Source organism: Ylistrum balloti, unplaced genomic scaffold, assembly GCF_031769215.1.
Source record: "Ylistrum balloti isolate Yb309-2 unplaced genomic scaffold, AGI_CSIRO_Ybal_v1 Utg370286, whole genome shotgun sequence".
In the NCBI taxonomy this organism is placed as follows: domain Eukaryota; kingdom Metazoa; phylum Mollusca; class Bivalvia; order Pectinida; family Pectinidae; genus Ylistrum; species Ylistrum balloti.
The window spans coordinates 332707-351941 of record NW_026782218.1 but is presented as its reverse complement, the minus strand read 5'-3'; the positions used below and the strand labels follow the sequence as shown (position 1 = coordinate 351941).

Below are 19235 nucleotides of genomic sequence, written 5' to 3'. Positions count from 1 at the left end.
CACAGTTAAGACTAAACACATGTACTTGACTTTTATAGTTAACAGACACATGATCATAACGAAATGTATTGAATGATGTTGTTAGTGTACCTTCACATTTAGATTCTAAATACTTTTGGTCAGTTTGGGCCCTAAGCACCACAAGTGAGCCTTAGAGAGACAAGACAGCTGTAAAATGCAGTTTACTTAATTAGTCGGCTCTAATGTATCTTATTCTAAATTCGTTCTGAAAAATACCAGTCACATAAGTGTCTTCTGTGTAATCTTTGGAATCAAAATAATTACCATGGCATATGATACAAGATGACCGATAACATTTATAGACCTCAAATGATCGTTAAGATCCGTCTAGCCTCTAGATCTTTTGTTCGAGTTAATGACGAAGTCCTCTGGAGGTTTTTTCAGTTTTATTGGTAAACTGCAGATTGGAAGGTCAATATGGCGCTGAATTGATCTACAACACGAATCAAATGCTTTGTATACAATTTGGTAATGATATTTTCCTGATACCATCACGTCAACATTCCTTCGTGTTTCGCTGCCTGTTTCTGTTATACTTACGTGATTGATTCCATGAGTGTCACATGCACCACGTCAGTTTCTAATTTCTCTGATGATAATCTAGCCGATACTGTGCTAAGGTAACGAGGCAATTGCGTACAACGCTGTCATTATGTAATTATCATGTCTAGAAGGCGACATTACGACAGCATTTAAAAATATATTGCATTTCTTTAGTCTAAGATACAATCCTCCTGATGGCAAGTATCGTGAAATCTATAGTGATAGCAACTCTCATTAAAAAAAACCAAACAAACAAACAGTGGTAACGCACTCACCTTTCGCTCCGGACGGAAAGGATCACCAGATCAATTATATTGGTTTTTTTTTTCGGATACTCCGGTTTCATCCCACAGTAGGACTCTATGTGTGCTTACATCCGAGACAAATTGAAAACTGAAATATAATTAACTAGATATTGGAGTTTTTATTTCTGTTCTCAAATTAGCTACGAATACTCACCTACATTCTTAGTTAAAACATCTGCTTGTAATTATGACTCAACAATGTGTCGTTATCAAATTTGGTCTTTCCCTGTTACTTAAAAACGCTGCCTTTTCCCTCATTTTCAGCCCCACGAGTGGAACACTGTCACGCTGCAATATGACGGACGTTACTTCATAGCATCTGTTAATGGAAAGTCGGAACCTGTCGAAACTACTGGTAGAGTATGCCTTAAACACATGATATTGCTTGACATCTTTTTTATAACAAATATATAACTTAGATATAAATCGCCTATGTAATAGGTTACATTGAATATCAATGTTGCTGCAACGATAAGAATAAGCATGTCGGAAAATTAAGAAATTAAAAAAGTGAATAGATATGAGAAGTTAGAATGTTTCTGTATTTCTTTTTTAGGAAAAATTGAATCAAGAAATGCGCCATTGACAATTGGGTTCTGTGAACGGTATGGGTACTTCAACGGATGCGTTGATGATGTAAGTATTGCTGTTACATGCAATGTTAACTGTAATTATCAGAAAACAGGTTCTGCCTGGAGCTAGCGCTACGTCTTTATGGAAATGAGCAAATAATTGTTGTTAAAATGTCATTTATTTAAAAATTATAAGAAAATCAGTTTAATTGACAGGCAGACGGTTTCTCATTACAAATAATTCAGTGTACGTAATTATCTGTCGCCTCTGTATATCTTCAGAAAAGCGATAAGGTCCTTTATGTATTGTCAACTAGGCTGTTTGGCTTGCTAAACATGTATGCATTATGTAAACTATATCACGAATGAAGAGAGGAAATCAAGATTGATGAAAATATTCCAGGTTTTGAACTGGTTCGAAAATTTATATCAACTTCTGATCAAACACTTAACCAACAGACTAACGATGCTTGTGTTTTCGATTGTTATAACTATATTTTGCATTTTACAAAATCAAACACAATTGTAGAAGTGTTAGTAGAACAGGATGAAATTGTAATGAAGAGGTGAAAGTTGTGGAAAGCAGTAAATATCGTCGGTACTATCATTACCATGAGTTTAGAAAGCATTGTGTACATATCGCTGGTAACGAGCTGTGTGCGTGTTAGTATCTGTGATATCAACATTAAACAAGACAGTCATTGTATTAAACAAACTAACGTTTGTCTCAAATCCAATTCAATAAGAGTTTTTGTTTTATTAACAATTTACCAACACACTGCCACTATATGCAAATAGAAAACTCTCTTTCTCTTTGTATTGACAGAAAGTGTTTTTGTGTTCTTACTTTCAAGAGGGTTGTTTCTTTGTGTTATCACTGTCACGAGAGTTGTTTCTTTGTGTTATCACTGTCACGAGAGTTGTTTCTTTGTGTTATCACTGTCACGAGAGTTGTTTCTTTGTGTTATCACTGTCACGAGAGTTGTTTCTTTGTGTTATCGCTGTCACGAGGGTTGTTTCATTGTGTTATCACTGTCACGAGATTTGTTTCTTTGTGTTATCACTGTCACGAGGGTTGTTTCATTGTGTTATCACTGTCACGAGAGTTGTGTCTTTGTGTTATCACTGTCACGAGAGTTGTTTCTTTGTGTTATCACTGTCACGAGAGTTGTTTCTTTGTGTTATCACTGTCACGAGAGTTGTTTCGTTGTGTTATCACTGTCACGAGATTTGTTTCTTTGTGTTATCACTGTCACGAGAGTTGTTTCTTTGTGTTATCACTGTCACGAGAGTTGTTTCTTTGTGTTATCACTGTCACGAGAGTTGTTTCTTTGTGTTATCACTGTCACGAGAGTTGTTTCTTTGTGTTATCACTGTCACGAGAGTTGTTTCTTTGTGTTATCACTGTCACGAGAGTTGTTTCATTGTGTTATCACTGTCACGAGAGTTGTTTCTTTGTGTTATCACTGTCACGAGAGTTGTTTCTTTGTGTTATCACTGTCACGAGAGTTGTTTCTTTGTGTTATCACTGTCACGAGATTTGTTTCTTTGTGTTATCACTGTCACGAGAGTTGTTTCTTTGTGTTATCACTGTCACGAGAGTTGTGTCTTTGTGTTATCACTGTCACGAGAGTTGTTTCTTTGTGTTATCACTGTCACGAGAGTTGTTTCTTTGTGTTATCACTGTCACGAGAGTTGTTTCTTTGTGTTATCACTGTCACGAGAGTTGTTTCATTGTGTTATCACTGTCACGAGAGTTGTTTCTTTGTGTTATCACTGTCACGAGAGTTGTTTCTTTGTGTTATCACTGTCACGAGAGTTGTTTCTTTGTGTTATCACTGTCACGAGATTTGTTTCTTTGTGTTATCACTGTCACGAGAGTTGTTTCTTTGTGTTATCACTGTCACGAGAGTTGTGTCTTTGTGTTATCACTGTCACGAGAGTTGTTTCTTTGTGTTATCACTGTCACGAGAGTTATGTCTTTGTGTTATCACTGTCACGAGAGTTTGTCTTTGTGTTATCACTGTCACGAGAGTTGTTTCTTTGTGCTATCGCTGTCCCGAGGGTTGAGAATTTTTAAACTTATCAGAGTAAATGTTTTACTGAAAACATATGAAAATTATAAGAAAAACTGTTTCAAAATCAATGAAACACACGTAAATATCGCTGGTAGATTCAGAACCAGAATAGTTTTAGATAAGCTTGTAGTCTAATAAAAGAACACCGTAGGTCATATGAATGAGATGTAAATGTCATTTTGACAACTATGAATCTCCCAACTTTAACTCACTTTTCTTGGAAATATCTGAAATTAGTCTACATCGGTCACTAAAATCCTATCCTTTGTATTAACTGGTTCATGTCCATCATATGTTCTACAGCAAGTCTATCTCTCGTGGTCAAATTAGCCACTGGGAGTGGCATTCTCCTTGGGGTTTCATCAATTGCAGACCTTGCACTGAAATTTTAGAATAGTGGTTCAGATATCGCGATAGTAAGTCACCATGAACATGCTATATTGCTGAAATAGCTTTATTTACCCGCTGCTAAAGAATGTCGGTTTACTGTATTACTGGAGCATAATAAGCTTAAGTTTCTTCTTCATTAATGCACAAGCAAACATCAATATATATTCTGAAAAGTGAATTTAATGAGGCATACCTATGTTTACTAGTGCCTGCACATCACTAATCACTTAAACATTAATTAAGTGGGTATTGAAAAGATATACACGATAACTGACTGTACAAGTTTGTTCTGATGTCTTCTTAATGTTCTTTTTCAGATTTTTGTGTTCCCTTGTATTCCAAATCAAGGATTCATATCGAGAGTTATGACACCAATTGTCTGAAATGTCAACTACGACAGGCAGAGTGACAATATACATTTAATTGTAAGGTCTGTGTGACTCATTAATGTCAAAGGCAATGAAACAGAAGCAGGTCATTATAATGTTCTCCAGCTGTCACGGACCAGTGACGAATTATGCTTTATCGCGTTAGTCTCCCTGTTGATGCACGAAGGTATTATAAATATATTAACAGATACAACCAGACTGATAACCAAGACCTTTCGGGAGATGTATAGGTCTATATGCACGGGAATGATTTCACATATTTGATTTATATACATCCTGTTATAGACAGCAGGATCATGGCAGACATTACACCTATATCCAAACTCTAATATTATGTATCTATGTTTTTATGAGGCTCATGACTTACGTACAATGTATACATTAAATACTGTTGCTGTCAATCATTCCATTGATCTAGAATTATTTATAAGAATGATATATAATTAACAAGTAAAATACACGACATTTTCATAATTACGTTTTTTTTTTTTAGTTCAAATGCACCTGCTTGTGTACATCTAGTGTAACGTGTTGATTTTACATTGTATAAAACATTTAAAAATGGAATTCAATACCTTATGGTTTCATTTGTGTACGGTCAGTGGTACAATAGAAATTCACGGCAATATATTGATGATTCACTATGAATAACACATATCGCGGTTAAAATCTATAGAAATTAATGCATTTTTGGACTGGTCACTTGGGGACTATGGAACAAGGACACGCGAACAAGTGGCAGCGGATGTCAAACTACAGGATGTCACAGTTTAACAATCTCACTTAATGTTACGATGTATTTTTCATATCTATTTGATTTTCGCAGAAAAAGTTATAAATATGACATCTGAAACCGATGGTCCATCATTAATGACGAATCTTTGATCAAGTGTTACTTTTAGTATTTTGTATTATTATAGAAAACTTCTTGTGGTAACTACACTTCTGTAGACTTTCGTATTTCTGTGTGATGGATATAATGCCTTTATGATTGGGAAATGGCATTAAGTCCTATATTGGTTTGTACCGATCTATATAACACTTCAGGTTCTGTCGCGCAGGCTGAGTATTATCTTGTTACCAATACCGTAATACGGTTCTTAATTTTACTCTGATAATTCAATTATCTCTTACGACAGGTAATAAAGCAAAGTTCTAACCATCATCTGATTTCTTTTATTATTCATAAGAATTACGAATCATATTATTTATGAGCTTTTTATCAGATCAAATTATAATTATATAAGTATTCATACAGGATAGTGAGCTGTAACTTTAGGTAACAAATGTGAAATCTTAGATATACTGAAATACACTGAAATGTACGCTCAAGTGATTTGAGACAAATGTTTATTATAGAAATTAAAACCAATACGTACGAGAAGAACTGTTTGAGAATTACTTTACTTGTTATTAAGCTTATCACATCACATTACATCAAAACAAAACAAAACAAAGCAAAAACAAAAAACAAAAACAAGACAAAAACGAAAAAATCAAAACGCAAAAACACTATTTTGAATAAAAGTGATACTTGACCTTAATTTTGTAAACTGTTTAACCTATGTGTATATTTACATTAGCATCTCAACATGTTACGTGTACGATCATATATGTGTCTCTTGGGTTTAACATTCGCAATTTGTTTAGTATACAATAAAACAGCTTTATATTCCTTCTGATCTGAGGTATATAGAACATGATAGATGGAGAATGGTTTTCGTTGAAGCAAAGCGAAAACAAAACAAAAACAAAACAAAAGAAAAAACAATTACTGATTTTTTTCGGTTTTCAAAGGTTGGTTACATATTACGTCATATTAGCTGATCAAGTCAGGACGTCATTTAATTCCAGTATCGTCTAAATCAATAAAATTTTATTACGACAAATTGTTTTATCGTATTTTTCAAGATGTCATTCAATCAGAAATAGAAAATATCACTTTAATTATAATTATATAGTGACAATTTACGATGTTGAAAATTTCTTTAACATTCTAGAATTTCTAATGACGGCACTATCTATTACCTTATCAAATACAGATACAAGACCACAAATACAGGTGACAACAATTATAAATGGATTTGTAAATGAATAATCTGTTTTTTTAAGTTGGTAAATAAGATATACTTTCGTTAGTTCGATGTTCAATAAATGAAATAGAGTAAACATGTTCAGAGCTTACATCATCTCTTCTGTAATTTCCTGAAACAAACTTAACACAAGTGATAACTATATTCACGTGAATTGGTTGGTATGAAATTATGTTATTGCTCAATTGTTTTATGAAAGACGTCAAATGATGTTATTTTGACCAATTTCAAGTTTGATTTTATAAATCGCAACACTGTGTCATAGAGGATATAATTAACAGCATCACATACGACTTGGCTTCTCTCTAAAATGAACACAAATGTTCCATAATCACTTTATGATACTCGGAACAGACGTGTACAAACATATATTAGCGTGCTCTAGTGTTGCTAGGAGGGCGTGTAGTTTTGAGTTTGAAACGACGTATCTGTCCCCAACCTCGACATTACTCAATGCACATTTCGTTAACAAAATTTCTATGTAAATCTGAAATTGTGATTCGGGTGTAAAATGCTGTTTACCAAAGCTTAGACATATGATCAACCTATTTTGGACATGACATGATAAATCTATATCATTTTGTTCAACAATATATATAGATTCGCATGCGTATTTTCATTTCCTTGAAATCTTTACTTCAATTGCACTTGTTTTGATTGTTATACCTGAGCTTTACACAAACAAAAGTTTACATCATCCTATTTCTCTGTCCTCTTTCCGTGACGTTCAATTCCTCTCGTTCTTTCTGAAGACGTTCCATCAACACGATCTATCTCAGGTCTCATTCCCTAACTTCTTTTCTAAGACGTGCCACCAACACGATCTATCTCAGGTCTCGTTCCCTAACTTCTTTTATAAGACGTTCCATCAACACGATCTATCTCAGGTCTCGTTCCCTAACTTCTTTTCGAAGACGTTCCACCAACACGATCTATCTCAGGTCTCGTTCCCTAACTTCTTTTCGAAGACGTTCCATCAACACGATCTATCTCAGGTCTCGTTCCCTAACTTCTTTTATAAGACGTTCCATCAACACGATCTATCTCAGGTCTCGTTCCTTAACTTCTTTTCGAAGACGTTCCATCAATAACGATATTACCCTTGTTCTCTAGCTGCCATCAGAATAGGCCCCTTTCATAACGATATTGTTGCCACCTTGCTCCCAGAAGGTTCCCAACCATCACAATACTCCTTGAATTAGCTTTCTTCTTTGATTATATGTCTCATTTTTTGTGTAAGCTTCGCTCATGTCACTCCTTTCGTTCCCAACTTGGTCTCAAAGTCGCTCCTCTCCTCAAAATTGTATACCCCTTATTTTCTCTAACGTCTGCACACGAAGACAACGATATATAACCCCTCTTATTTCTTGTTTCCTTCAGTTGACGTTCTCTATTGACGAAATTCATTACTATAGTTTTTTAATGTATTCAGACACTGAAGTGTATAGCCAAAGGCACCCAGCGGGACATTATACTAATGATTGACGGACAAGTCGTTACACTACCAGGCTACCGAACGTTAAACAAATATTCTTAAAAAATCGTTTATGTTTCGGCAACGAGGCAGAACCACCTTTAACACAGGCGAGAACCCAGTTACAGGCCAGAAGTGAGAATGTCTCAAAGTAGATATTAGGAAAATGATACATTTCGTTACTTAGAACGAAATTCTAGATTATAAAGGAATTCTAACATTAACAAGACGAACACAGCTAGCATTGTAAGTGACAATAACTAGTTGCTAGATTCTCAAATTATATTATTGGGATTGGTTTTATATTGTTTCACCATCATCAACAGCTATATATGTTTGATGACCGCCTGTCTGTGTGTTATAAGGATGATTCATAATGCTTCCTAGTGATGATCTGTAGCCACCTTTGTAGTGTTACTACGCTGATGAGATCTGTAGCCACCTTTGTAGTGTTACTACACTGATGGGATCTGTAGCCACCTTTGTAGTGTTACTACACTGATGTATACTGATGAGATCTGTAGCCACCCTTGTAGTGTTACTACACTGATGTATACTGATGAGATTTGTAGCCACCTTTGTAGTGTTACTACACTGATGTATACTGATGAGATTTGTAGCCACCTTTGTAGTGTTACTACACTGATGAGATCTGTATCCACCTTTGTAGTGTTACTACACTGATGAGATCTGTAGCCTACTTTGTAGTGTTACTACACTGATGTATACTGATAAGATCTGTAGCCACCTTTGTAGTGTTACTACACTGATGAGATCTGTAGCCACCTTTGTAGTGTTACTACACTGATGTATACTGATGAGATCTGTAGCCACCTTTGTAATGTTACTACACTGATGAGATCTGTAGCCACCTTTGTGGTGTTACTACACTGATGTATACTGATGAGATCTGTAGCCACCTTTGTAATGTTACTACACTGATGAGATCTGTAGCCACCTTTGTAGTGTTACTACACTGATGTATACTGATGAGATTTGTAGCCACCTTTGTAGTGTTACTACACTGATGTATACTGATGAGATCTGTAGCCACCTTTGTAATGTTACTACACTGATGAGATCTGTAGCCACCTTTGTGGAAGTCCTACACTGAGATCTACTGAAGAGATCTGTAGCCACCTTTGTAATGTTACTACACTGATGAGATCTGTAGCCACCTTTGTAATGTTACTACACTGATGTATACTGATGTGATCTGTAGCCACCTTTGTGGTGTTACTACACTGATGTATACTGATGAGATCTGTAGCCACCTTTGTAATGTTACTACACTGATGAGATCTGTAGCCACCTTTGTACTACACTGTGTTACTACACCACCTTTGTATGTTATACACTGATGAGATCTGTAGCCACCTTTGTTGTTACTACACTGATGTATACTGATGAGATCTGTAGCCACCTTTGTAATGTTACTATACTGATGAGATCTGTAGCCACCTTTGTAATGTTACTACACTGATGAGATCTGTAGCCACCTTTGTGGTGTTACTACACTAATGTATACTGATGAGATCTGTAGCCACCTTTGTAATGTTACTACACTGATGAGATCTGTAGCCACCTTTGTAGTGTTACTACACTGATGTATACTGATGAGATCTGTAGCCACCTTTGTAGTGTTACTACACTGATGTATACTGATGAGATCTGTAGCCACCTTTGTAGTGTTACTACACTGATGAGATCTGTAGCCACCTTTGTGTGTAGTGTTACTACACTGATGTTACTACACTGATGAGATCTGTAGCCACCTTTGTAGTGTTACTACACTGATGTATACTGTGACTGTACCACTGTATGTTACTACACTGATGTATATCTGTAGCCACCTTTGTAGTGTTACTACACTGATGTATACTGATGATCTGTAGCCACCTTTGTAGTGTTACTACACTGATGTATACTGATGAGATCTGTAGCCACCTTTGTAGTGTTACTACACTGATGAGATCTGTAGCCACCTTTGTAGTGTTACTACACTGATGTATACTGATGAGATCTGTAGCCACCTTTGTAGTGTTACTACACTGATGTATACTGATGAGATCTGTAGCCACCTTTGTAGTGTTACTACACTGATGTATACTGATGAGATCTGTAGCCACTGATTTGTAGATCTGTTGTTACTACACTGATGTATACTGACGTGATCTGTACCCACCTTTGTAGTGTTACTACACTGATGTATACTGATGAGATCTGTAGCCACCTTTGTAGTGTTACTACACTGATGTATACTACACCACCTTTGATGTTACTACACTGATGTTTGTAGTGTTACTACACTGATGTAGATCTGTAGCCACCTTTGTAGTGTTACTACACTGATGTATACTGATGAGATCTGTAGCCACCTTTGTAGTGTTACTACACTGATGAGATCTGTAGCCACCTTTGTAGTGTTACTACACTGATGAGATCTGTAGCCACTTTTGTAGTGTTACTACACTGATGAGATCTGTAGCCACTTTTGTAGTGTTACTACACTGATGAGATCTGTAGCCACTTTGTAGTGTTACTACACTGATGAGATCTGTAGCCACCTTTGTAGTGTTACTACACTGATGAGATCTGTAGCCACCTTTGTAGTGTTACTACACTGATGAGATCTGTAGCCACCTTTGTAGTGTTACTACACTGATGTATACTGATGAGATCTGTAGCCACCTTTGTAGTGTTACTACACTGATGAGATCTGTAGCCACCTTTGTAGTGTTACTACACTGATGAGATCTGTAGCCACTTTTCTACACTGTAGCCACCTTTGTAGTGTACTACACTGTGTTACTACACTGATGTAGCCACCATTGTAGTGTTACTACACTGATGTAGATCTGTAGCCACCTTTGTAGTGTTACTACACTGATGTATAGTGTTACTACACTGATGATCTACACTGATGAGATGTAGCCACCTTTGTAGTGTTACTACACTGATGTATACTGATGAGATCTGTAGCCACCTTTGTAGTGTTACTACACTGATGTATACTACACTGATGAGATCTGTAGCCACCTTTGTAGTGTTACTACACTGATGTATACTGACCTTTGTAGTGTTACTACACTGATGATCTGTAGCCACCTTTGTAGTGTTACTACACTGATGTATACTGATGTAGATGATCTGTAGCCACCTTTGTAGTGTTACTACACTGATGTATACTGATGATCTGTATCCACTTTTGTAGTTACACCTTTGTATGTTAGCCACCTTTGTAGTGTTACTACACTGATGAGATCTGTAGCCACCTTTGTAGTGTTACTACACTGATGTATACTAATGAGATCTGTAGCCACCTTTGTAGTGTTACTACACTGATGTATACTAATGAGATCTGTAGCCACCTTTGTAGTGTTACTACACTGATGTATACTGATGAGATATGTAGCCACCTTTGTAGTGTTACTACACTGATGTATACTGATGAGATCTGTAGCCACCTTTGTAGTGTTACTACACTGATGTATACTGATGAGATCTGTAGCCACCTTTGTAGTGTTACTACACTGATGTATACTAATGAGATCTGTAGCCACCTTTGTAGTGTTACTACACTGATGTATACTGATGAGATATGTAGCCACCTTTGTAGTGTTACTACACTGATGAGATCTGTAGCCACCTTTGTAGTGTTACTACACTGATGTATACTGATGAGATATGTAGCCACTTTTGTAGTGTTACTACACTGATGAGATCTGTAGCCACCTTTGTAGTGTTACTACACTGATGTATACTGATGAGATATGTAGCCACCTTTGTAGTGTTACTACACTGATGTATACTGATGAGATCTGTATCCACCTTTGTAGTGTTACTACACTGATGTATACTGATGAGATCTGTAGCCACCTTTGTAGTGTTACTACACTGATGTATACTGATGAGATCTGTAGCCACCTTTGTAGTGTTACTACACTGATGTATACTGATGAGATCTGTATCCACCTTTGTAGTGTTACTACACTGATGTATACTGACGGGATCTGTACCCACCTTTGTAGTGTTACTACACTGATGTATACTGATGAGATCTGTAGCCACCTTTGTAGTGTTACTACACTGATGTATACTGACGGGATCTGTATCCACCTTTGTAGTGTTACTACACTGATGTATACTGACGGGATCTGTATCCACCTTTGTAGTGTTACTACACTGATGTATACTGACGGGATCTGTATCCACCTTTGTAGTGTTACTACACTGATGTATACTGACGGGATCTGTATCCACCTTTGTAGTGTTACTACACTGATGAGATCTGTATCCACCTTTGTAGTGTTACTACACTGATGTATACTGATGAGATCTGTAGCCACCTTTGTAGTGTTACTACACTGATGTATACTGATGAGATCTGTAGCCACCTTTGTAGTGTTACTACACTGATGAGATCTGTAGCCACCTTTGTAGTGTTACTACACTGATGAGATCTGTAGCCACTTTTGTAGTGTTACTACACTGATGAGATATGTAGCCACCTTTGTAGTGTTACTACACTGATGTATACTGATGAGATCTGTAGCCACCTTTGTAGTGTTACTACACTGATGAGATCTGTAGCCACCTTTGTAGTGTTACTACACTGATGAGATCTGTAGCCACTTTTGTAGTGTTACTACACTGATGAGATATGTAGCCACCTTTGTAGTGTTACTACACTGATGAGATATGTAGCCACCTTTGTAGTGTTACTACACTGATGAGATCTGTAGCCACTTTTGTAGTGTTACTACACTGATGAGATATGTAGCCACCTTTGTAGTGTTACTACACTGATGAGATCTGTAGCCACCATTGTAGTGTTACTACACTGATGAGATCTGTAGCCACCATTGTAGTGTTACTACACTGATGTATACTGATGAGATCTGTATCCACTTTTGTACTGTTACTACACTGATGTATACTGATGGGATCTGTAGCCACCTTTGTAGTGTTACTACACTGATGTATACTGATGAGATCTGTAGCCAGCTTTGTAGTGTTACTACACTGATGAGATCTGTAGCCATCTTTGTAGTGTTACTATAATGACTTATACTTGTGAACGTACTTATCCCAAATGAACATGACATGTGATTTCCAATTTTCTAGCTCAACCATTAATTTTTTTTATGGAAAACCCTTATCAAATAACGCTAATAACTTCACTTTACTTGACATTTTTGAAATTGAGGCAGATGATTTTCCAACCGAAGCACGCGATGATGGACGCAAACGACAGCGACTATACTAAAACAGAATATAAGAACCTGTTATTCGAACTTGCAACACTTAAAAAAATGATAGCAAAATTACTTTAGTTTGATGTCCAACACGTTAGACCTAATCGAGTGTCGTGATGTCGTGTCTTATCGCATTGTGAACAACATCAGAAGTTTTCAATCGTCCATCTTTCGTTTTGTAACTGAAATTTAATTTCTACATACGGCTTATTCACGCGGGAAGACATTTTGTTTACATGTAGTATCTGTCCTGCACATGCGTAATCAAATGTGATGCATATCAATACTGTTGACGTAATTTGAAAAAAAAGCACATAAACAGAATGCAAGATGGCGGCCAGTTGAAAATAGTCAACAGTACAAAATAAGGGACCAAATGGAACCTAATTCATCTTATTTTTCCCTACAAGAAAATGCAAGAACAAATTTGAATCGTCAAAATAAAATATTAAAGTTTGTCAGTCATTTTCTGTTCTTGACCAGTCCTAAAATCAAAAGGACACAAGTAGGGATCAAGGGAAAATCTAATGATAAAGATCCATCCACTAATTAAGAAAAACAGTTTAACGTCTGACGAAGGACGGACTACCGACATTTTGTGATTAAATCACCCATCATGATCAGATGGCGGCTTAAATTAAGTTTACGGCGAAAAGTGCCGACATTTTAAATGGATATGATAACAGTGGTCGAATAACGCCTGCTTTTCACCATTACCTTTCATGGTTTCCATATTAGGTAATCGCGAAGATCGTTGTCTTGTGTTTTATTCCAATAGCAAGCAACAGTTATGATACCTCGGAGCGCATTATTCTTTGAACAAATTAAACACATCTTTCTTTGTTTATGTTTTGTCACAAAAGTTTTCTATCCACACCGACTATCATATAAAATAAAACAAGGAATCTTGAATTTGTCACACGTATTGACAGTTGCCATCATTTATTGAACATTCAGAAATCACAAGGTTACATCTGCAAAAACCACAATATTTTCTCTAACCTATCATATCTAATATAGCACAGAAGGGACGTCCTCACCAATATTCTAATCAAGGGAGACAACTTAGGTGGGTTGACGTTTATATGTTTCTCATTATGCTGTTTTATGTTCTGACAATACGAAGCATTCAAATAAAATATATAAAGCATTTGAGCAAAATGATAATATCTGATAGACATTTGATAGATCACCAAAGTTGTAATATCATGTTGCACTATTTCATCGGAAAAATTCAGCTGCAGCAAAGACGCAGGGATATCAAATTCAACCCTTAAAGTTTGAAACTACCCAGATATGGACACACATTTCTATTTTGTTGAAAACAAAAATAGATAAAAGAAAATAAGATTTGAGCTATACTGTTGATCATTCAGGGATGCAGTCACAAGTTTCATCTTCCTAACTGGGCGAAAGAACGGACGAACAGACGGACCAAAAGACCGCCGATCCATAGATTTGTTTGCAGTTGATTGATAGATAATAGGTAAACATTTCCTAAATGCCTATTGAAGTTTAAGCATGTTGTTTTTGTCTGTTATCAATTTTGTATACTGCTGCGAATGAAACGATTGAATTTGATACCTATATCTCAGCTTTATATCTAAATTCTATTTTACAAGGATAAAATATCTACAAACATTAATAATTAATCAATTTGAATCGACGCACCTGCTGTACATTTTCCATTAATGCTAATCAAAAGCAACGATGTCATAATACTTTTTTTCAATTTTCATCTTGTTATAAGAAAATGCAACTCAATTTGAATTTATTCTTTGTGATATTCCTGGGGTATTGACAGTTCACGACTTGGAGGAGCAAGACGGACTTTAGTGAGTATACAGTATGATAATGCCTTACACCGGCAAAGATATGTAAACGATAACAATTCCTAAATGTATGCTGTAGTGAATATTGAAAAGTAGGATACAACACCATAGCACAGAGTTGTTATATATAGTTATGTAACATATGAAACACACATCAAAAGAAGCACATAAATACAAACAAACTTATCGATAAATGACACGAGATAACATTCTGATATGATCCGTTTTTCACTCTCCCGTCATCTTATAATTCATTCCCACCCGTTAAACTAAAGAGTCCATAAAAGGTAGATAATTCATCAATTCCTGTCCCGATATCTGATGTGGCATCTCTGCTAACAAACTTTTGTAATAAGTCCTTTCCTGTCCCGCAGGCGCTTCGAAAAGTAGACACAGATAATGCTAAAGCTCTAATGCCATTTCTTCATTAAGGACACACCTTGTTCAGCCGATCCCGCCAGCCAATAAATAAAAAATGTGTTGTCAAGAATGATAAATGTCCTTTCTTCCAAACAAATGTATACGTATTTGACGTTTGAATTACTCCTAATACACTTTATCAGGGCAAAAAAAAAGTCTGATAAATCCTTGCCGGATCAGTGTGCTATATATTCCTGCATTCTTCGATCCCCGCGATTCAGAAATGTTTTATAACTATTAATGTCTTTATATTTTTTCATGGCTTATGATAAGATTTAAAACTCTTTTTCTCCTCTTTAATATTCAGGTATTTCTTATCTAGCAACAAAAGTCCAGTTTGTTTGAGTGAACGTAATGATTTACTACAGTACTTGTAATCAATTTTTAACGTGTGATTTTAGTAGGCGCTGATGTTCGATGACTCCATGACTTTTTAATTTTCAGCACTCCTCTTTCCGATCAGACCATTCGCGAGCTGTCCGAATGGCCGTTTTGCTAATAAAGCTTGAAGATCACTTCGTCGAAAGGATCCTCTTTTCCCGATGAGACCGCTTGCCAGATCATCGATGTAGCGCTTGTTGACTTCATTTGCTTCGTTGTCATAATCGTTGTTGCCATTTGATCTTTTGCCAATGATGCCGCTTGCTAGAGAGTCGATAAGTCTTTTATCTTCATGCATTTGTCCATTGTCGTTACGCTTTCCGATCAAATCACTGGCGATATCGTCAACATACCGTTTCCCAATCAAACCGTTCGCAATGCCGCCGATGTAGCGCTTACCAATTAGTCCGTTCGCTATGCCGCTCAGGTAACGTTTTCCAATTAGTCCGTTCGCTATGCCACCAATATAGCGTTTTCCAATTAAGCCGTTTGCTATGCCACCCAGGTATCTCTTCCCAATCAAGCCACTTGCTAAATCATCAATGTACCGTTTACCAATCAGACCACTTGCCAGTGAATCCATATAACGTTTCCCGACAAGTCCGTTTGCAAGAGGATCCATCATTCGCTTCCCTGCTAAACCGCTCTCATATGTGTCCAGAGGTCTCTTCTCTATCAGTCTGTTTGCGATGCTATCTAAATTTCTGTTGTCCTCTTGTGTTAGAACTCTCGCATCATGGGGGCCGTCATGTGTGCCGCTGCAAAATCGAATTAGGACAGACAACATTAAAAACGAGACATGTAAGTTGTTTTTTATTATATTTCACAAATTGTGCGAAGTATATATATATTGTAAGTGCTCAATATCACGTAGTCAGTTCATTCGTTATTATTCCACTAAAATCTTGATTTTACATCTCCTTACTGCATCATGCTGTAACACACATTGAAAGTAGATAGGGGAGAATTCACTGTAGTTTACCATATAAATCTATACAGAAACACTGCGGAGTATACTGAACTATGTATTATCCCTCTTGTCATTAGGTACAAAAGAGAAACGGGCGAACCGTAAATACATATACAAATCAGAATAAGATGGAACATAACCAAAAATAATTATAATGTGCTGTTTCATAAATCTAGGAGTGGCGGCGACTGAATCCAAACTGACCTAAACAAATGCCACATATAATTTGAGAAATGCACTGGAACCATAAATGGATACATTTTATAATGTTCATTATTTAATGACTGTATATATATATAACACCAAGAAAACACCAACATAGGAACAAAATCATAATTTAAACTCAAATTCCATAAAACTAGGGCAAAATATGAACAAAAGAAAGATTGAAACGGAAACTCCTGCAAAAGCACAAGAAGAATAAGACCAGGTTTATATCTCTTCCCCAAACATGCTTCAAGGACAATTTGGTAAAAATCCGTGCTGTCGTTCATGGGCGATTTTTATTTAAAAAACCAAACGGGCGCCAGACGACGGATGGACAGACTATAAATATTAATATGAAACAATATTGAAGCCTGTAATAATAATCGTGGGAGTAATAATGTGTCACCCAACCAGCTCATTTACAGTATTACTGTTAATTAGCTGCGGTAATGCCCCACAAAATATCTGCTGTCGCCGAACCTTTACGAACACCAATAGTGTTTCAGTAAAGCGACTAGACATTATATAACATAATTTGTATCCATTTGTCTCTGACGATACATAAGATAAAAGGTGTAGCTACAAGTGCCAAGGGTATTATACATTTCATTTACAACTGCTGTCGTATATCTATAAAGGAATATATCATATTGAACAAAAGTATAAATTGGTGACAGTGTAGAATACAAATTACATTTAATATTTACAAAAGTCAGGCACACCATGAAAATCATACTTTTGTCAGTACAATTCAACTTTATAATTATTGATCTTGTTTCTTTAAAGATTTTTTTTCAAGTTATAGATCATTTTTATCTCAAAAACTATGAGCAATAAAGATGGATATGTTGAAAGTACTACCTTAGGTTTAAAGATAAATAAAGTTTTACCTACCATGATCCACCTGTCACGCACAGAGTCACAAGTAAGCATTTGCAAAATGTTAAAATTAGGGAAACCATATTCGTTCCAAGACGGGAAGCTGTCATTTACCTGCAATTCAAGAAAATGTGGTGAATGTTAATTATGTGCTGTATATATACATGTGTACATACAGCGCGATCGCATAGTAACAGCAATGACGCACTTCCTGTAACAGGTTTCGTCTGTGTTGAAAAAAAAGCTTGAAATTCCTACAGACTTTGTCGCCTGTTGTTCACATGTACAAAGCCTTGGATAACATGGCAAGCATGTATGATACCTTACATAATTTAACTAAAACCGAGTTTTATACTCTGACGTCAATGTCAGATCTTGAAGTAAAAGTGTCCTCTGCAACATCGATTCAGGTCATTTCAAGAGACATCGTTTGAGGATTGAATGCAGCACAGCTTTGTTTTAGTTTTACGTTCTTTTGGTATTTTTTTACATTTCAGAAAGCACCTCTAACAAAACGTTTTAACAGTGTGACATATCAAATATAAATATTGAGTGGACGTGTTTAGCGGTGTGAAATTTGGTTATTAGCGACATCTGTTATATATAAAGAGTACACAACTCACCCCAAGATCTTGAACAAAAAGCTGATGAACTCAAAGAAGTTTTGAAAAAAATGAAGTGAGAGCTATTTCTCTAATCAACGGTGACTATTTCTCTAATCAACGGTGACTATTTCTCTAATCAACGGTGACTATTTCTCTAATCAACGGTGACTATTTCTCTAATCAACGGTGACTATTTCTCTAATCAACGGTGACTATTTCTCTAATCAACGGTGACTATTTCTCTAATCAACGGTGAATTTTAGTATAAATTTTCGACTAATCATCACACGTTAACATTGGTATCAGAACATTTAAATCAGATATGGTCAAACAACTTTTGTGTTTATTACATCTGTATTAAGATCAAAAGTCACGCTGTTTGTTCGATCACTAAAATGTGATGTGATCAAAGCTGTTAATCAATCCATGTTTTGTCCATACTCTTTTTCAAGCTATGTCCGTATTTTCTATGTTGTGTCCATACGATTTTTATGTCCATACACTTTTGAAAGCGTTGTCCATACTCTCTTTCAAGCTTTGTCCGTATGCTTCTATGTTGTGCCCATGCGATTTTCAAGTTTAGCCATACACATCTTTATGCTGTGTCCATACTCTCTTTTAAGCTTTGTCCTTATTTTTCTATGCTGTGCCCATACGATTTTCAGGTTTTGCCATACAAAGGTTTATGCTATGTCCATACACTTTTGCAAGCCTTGGCCATACTCTCTTTCAAGCAATGTCTGTATTTTTTCTATGCTGTATCCTTACGATTTTCAGATTTTGTCCGTATTCTTCTTCATGTTTGGTCTATACACTTT

The 19235-nt window shown here is 36.2% G+C and overlaps 1 protein-coding gene across 1 annotated transcript; it reads right to left on the bottom strand.

Moving 5' to 3' along the window:
• Positions 1 to 15808: 15808 nt before the first annotated feature.
• On the bottom strand, positions 15809 to 17922 carry LOC132552901 (uncharacterized). The gene is made up of 2 exons (XM_060217098.1): positions 17828 to 17922; positions 15809 to 16514 (listed from the first exon to the last, which is right to left on the bottom strand). The coding sequence occupies exons 1-2, from the start codon at positions 17920 to 17922 to the stop codon at positions 15809 to 15811; spliced, it is 801 nt and encodes a 266-aa protein (XP_060073081.1).
• Between the last annotated feature and the right edge of the window lie 1313 nt (positions 17923 to 19235).